We start from the raw sequence: 4,651 nt of genomic DNA, 5'->3' as shown, positions 1-4,651 counted from the left end.
CCGGGCGGCCGGAGGCTTTTTCGCCTGGGGCGGCGAAAAAGCCAGAGCCGGCCCTGGGGCCAGATGCCAAGTGAGGGACTCTGGATTCAGCCCAAACTGTGTAATTTATTAATAGAGAAGAAATGGAGGCCAGCAAATATGATTACAGTGATGGTTCTTGGAACCAATAATAACACCATGCCATCTCCAGTATTGCCAACTCTCATGATTTTATCACCACGCTAGTGATATGGGTTTTTTTAATCTGTTTGAAAGGTGCCAATGCAGGAATTTTCCCTTATTCACAATGGTCACCATCTCCCATTACTGTCAAGGAGGCTGAAGCCAGAAAGATGGCCTCCATGTCCCTGCAGTCTATCAGCATGTGGAAGTGAGGCTGCCCTTATTAAAGTAGGCTGCCACCTCCTACTGTGTTCAATGAGATTGAAGCCAAGCCCACAGGGAAATGCCTGCCATTTTATGGTTCGGGGGAGAGGGGTGTGGACAGAACACAGGGGCAGTGAGGGGCAGCAGAGACACTGTGAAAGACAGATGGGAAGAATGAGGGGGAGCAGGAGGCACGTCTAGGGTGCAGGGGAGTGGAAAGGGGCCCCGGAAGCAGAGGGAGCAGTGGGAGAGGGGGGTCCAAAGTGCTACCCTGTGTTGGGCAGAGAAGTCTTGTGGGGAGAGGGGTGTCAGGGAAGTGCTGCTTCTTGCTAAAGGCTAGATCAATCCTATATTGTTTGTACTGTGCTGTCATCACCTGTATGAATGGCTGATACAAGTTAGAAGTTCTTTGCTATGTAATCTGTAACTCATCAATTCTAAATAATAAAATAAATTCTATGTGCTAGTGTGAATCATGGTGCATTAATTGGGTCAGTGGTTCTCAAACTATTTATCATCCAGCCCTTCTTTTATCAAAGGGAATAAACTCGGAAGGGAGAGAGTCAAGACAGCAATAGGGGAACTGCCTATCTTCAGGGTGAGGAGAGGGTAAGTGGTGTCTCCATCTGAGCAGCCAGGGAGAGGTATGCAGTTGTGTGCATTAAAGGCTTACTTTTCAATCTGAAATTATCACACGTGGACGGAGAGGGACATCTGACTCACGGTTTCTGATCTCTTGAGGATGGCAATACTGCATCTCCTTCACGTTGTTATGATGATACAACAGAGAAGGTGAATGACATACTCTATAGGGCTAGCAGGGAGACAGAGGGTGGCCTGAAGGCCAAATGGGAATAACAAATGGTGATACTCCCTTAGGCAGTGCCCTCAGTCACCACTCCATCCACTTGTCATAGTGAAATATTATTTGGGCATTGCTGATCTATGCTGGTTAAAAACCCCAACTTTGGTCAAACTATAATCAACTGCAGCTTGACTGGTACTCATGAAATAGAAGGGTTCTAAATGGTCTCTGTTTAAATTCAGTTTGTATCATTAGCAGAAAATGCAGAACTTCTAACTAACACTTCCATGACAAAAATGCAGTGAAGTGAATGAAGAAGATGCATTCTGTGAACTCTGATCTGGATTCTGGGCTCAGTTACACCATTGTAAATCTTGAGTAACACCACAGGGTTTGATTGAGCTACTTAGGATTTACACTGGTGTAACTGAGACCAGAATTTGGCTCCAGGACATCAGAACAAACAGATTTTATTATTTTGTCTGATTACTGTTAGAATTATTATTATTATTGAGTGTTAAATTTCAAGGCATTAAACTGGTCTAATTTCCCCATTTTTCTGTTTCTCTGGTAGTTACCTCATTGCGTACAGTTCCTGGTCTCAGTGCACTGAACCTGCGCACGTAGTGGAATGGAACATCATTTTATTCTCTATTCTCATAGCCCTTAGTGGACTTCAAGTGGTCATCTGCTTTCTCAAAGCGATGGCTGAATTAAAACAGATACTCTGTGGGACCTACTCCGTCTTTATACAGGTAACAAAAGACCTTGTGCCAAATCTTAGGGTGGTATAAATCAGCATTGCTCCATCACTTCACTCAGATGCCAATTTACATCAGCTGAGGATCTGGCCATTGGTTTTGATAAATTTGAAACATTACTTTCCTAATCTGATACCAGTCTTTGTAGTGAAGTGCATTTAACAACATATTATACTTTTCAAATTCATCTTGTCATTCCATACAACATGCAGGGATCCCAGGCTTCTCACTTAAACTCATCTTATTATATATGGAGATATACCTATCTCATAGAGCTGGAAGGGACCCTGAAAGGTCATCGAGTCCAGCCCCCTGCCTTCACTAGCAGGACCAAGTACTGATTTTGCCCTAGATCCAGGGCCGGCTCCAGGCACCAGGCACCCAAGCTGGTGCTTGGGGCGGCACCTGGAGGGGGGTGGCGGCGCAGCACTCCGGCCCCCGGGGAGAGCGGGGCCACAGCAGGGCTCGCCGCCCTCCCCCCGGCCGCCGGGGGGAGAGCAGCGAGCCCCTGCTGGGGCTCGCCGCCCTGCGCTCTGGCCGCCGGGGGGGAGAGCCGAGCCCCAGCCGGGGCTCGCCGCCCTCCACCCAGGGCTCCGGCCGCCCTCCCCCATGGCGCCCTGCCCCCGGCGCTCTGGCCGCCGGGGGGGACGGGGGTGGAGAGCCGAGCCCCCGCCGGGGCTCGCCGCCCTCCTCCCAGGGCTCCGGCCGCCCTCCCCCCCGGCGCCCTGCCCCCGGCCGCCGGGGGGAGAGCGGAGCCTGGGGCGGCGAAAAAGCCAGAGCTGGCCCTGCCTAGATCTCTAAGTAGCCCCTTCAAGGATTGAACTCATAACCCTGGGTTTAGCAGCCCAATGCTCAAACCACTGAGCTATGGAACGTGGGGCTATGAAGGTTAAATAAAATCACCCTGAAAATTAAACATCAGTACTTAATATATAGAGAATACAGGACTTCGGTGTCAGTGAAGAGTACTGAGCATCTACCTCCTAGGAACAAGTCCAAGTTTGTCTTTAACATCAAGTGGGTTTCATAGCTGAGAGAGTAAGAAACAACCTGGTGGGTTTTGGCACTCAAGAACTTGGCATGTATTTTATGTCAATGTGCACAATGTTGTTCTGTGGGACATATCAGCAGAGCCCTATTAAAATGACCAAGAAATCCCTGCTTCAGAAGTGAGGATTTAGCACAAAGGGCTCCTGGTCCACAACAACACTACAATAAAAAATAATGTTGAATGACCTTAGTGTAAATAGGTGGTGCCGCTAGTAGGCGTTATGGTGTGAAATAACATTTTCATCATGGCAGCCAGCAGTTATAAAAGTGTATGACATGTTTCATTGTCCGCTCTGGCGGCTGGGTAGAGCTGGACGTGCTAGCTCAAGAATGGCCATATTCATTAGGCTTTGGAAGCCTTTAGTGTTCTTATGCAGCCCCCAATGTTCATCGTGGGCAGATCATTCTGAACAGCCTTGAGGTTGTTTTGCTTTTATTAAGCAGCAAGTGATTGTCTTATCAAAATGCACTGGCAAGTGTTTCTAGAAGGGAAGGAAAACGCTAGCATGTTTACCTTGGCCTATAAAGCAAAAGCATCTGCTGAAATAGGCAAAAAACACATTGGCTGAGCAGAAGTATAGAGAAACTACAAATCATTAGTTTTTCCTTTATGAAGTGTTGAAATCAACAGAATTTACATTACTTACTAGAAGTGAAACAAAAGATGCCTGGAGTAAATGGAGATAAAAATCCCCTTTTAACAGCCTGTAATGGGAATGTCACTGTTTCAGGGATTTGAACCCCAGCATAACACTCTGCTTGCTAGGGACTCAGGTAAGTAATAAACAGGTTTGATTCGCCTGGAGCCCCAATACTGCTCTCACTGAAGTCAATAGGAGCTTTGCTTCTGTCTTCACTGATGGCACAGTTGGGCGCCCTGTTTTATCCTGAGAAGCTCTGTTGATTTAGTATCATGTGGATGTTTCCATTGTGCAAATTGTAAGTTATACTGAGAGTTAATGCTACAAGTCTCCTTGACTTCTTCCCATTTCCTTTGGCAGCCGGGGATTATCTGAATGTGGCAGAGAACGCTTCATTGCCAGCCAGGCTTCGCTCCTCCAGAGTTTACTGTTCTACATAGCAGATCTGTGGGTGCCATTAAAACTAATTTTCCACTGATTTCTTTTTCATACCCACTTCTCTCATGAGATGTACCTTTAGATTCACTTAAATGGTTTTTGATAGCTAAAAATGAAGCTCTCCCATGTTTTCTTTAAAACGAGAGCCATTTCTTAACCACAACCAATCCTGAAAGACAATGATAACTGTGTCTCGTTTGCTTTGCCATCCAGTTTGCGTTGCCATCCAGTTTGCATTGTATGAGCGCTATGGAACTGCCTTCACAGAGAAATCTCTAGTTTTCAATAAAGAAAGTGCTGTAAAGCTGCCATGCTTTCATAGATTCCACTGTCTCGTCTCCTTATTTAGACTTTATAAATATTTCAGATGGTCTCCAAGGGCCTCAGTAAATCAAGGGGAGTCTTTCCATTGACATCAGTCTATAGGGTCAGGCCTCAATTTCTTGATCAGTAGAAAATTACTTGATTTTAAGGCCAGAAGGGATCTTCTACTAGCCTGACCTCCGGCATAACACAGGCCACAAACCTCACTCAAATATTTCTGCATTGCATCCCTAACTTCTTTTTCAGCTATAGCATATCGCTTAGAA

At 46.4% G+C, this 4,651-nt stretch overlaps 1 protein-coding gene across 1 annotated transcript in view; it reads left to right on the top strand.

Annotated features, from left to right (window-relative positions):
* Window positions 1-4,277, top strand: part of TM4SF18 (transmembrane 4 L six family member 18) — an 8,661-nt gene extending 4,384 nt beyond the window's left edge. The window contains exons 4-5 of the mRNA XM_024208452.2: window positions 1,746-1,926; window positions 3,984-4,277. Coding sequence (XP_024064220.1) covers window positions 1,746-1,926; window positions 3,984-3,998 — 196 coding nt within the window. The 3' untranslated portion in view covers window positions 3,999-4,277. The remainder of the gene's footprint in view (window positions 1-1,745; window positions 1,927-3,983) is intronic.
* The last annotated feature ends 374 nt before the right edge of the window (window positions 4,278-4,651 follow it).

The sequence above is a fragment of the Terrapene carolina genome, unplaced genomic scaffold (genome assembly GCF_002925995.2).
Source record: "Terrapene carolina triunguis isolate 2854851 unplaced genomic scaffold, T_m_triunguis-2.0 Scaffold88, whole genome shotgun sequence".
NCBI lineage: Eukaryota > Metazoa > Chordata > Testudines > Emydidae > Terrapene > Terrapene triunguis.
The sequence above is the reverse complement of the archived record's forward strand: the minus strand, read 5'-3'. Positions and strand labels throughout refer to the sequence as shown.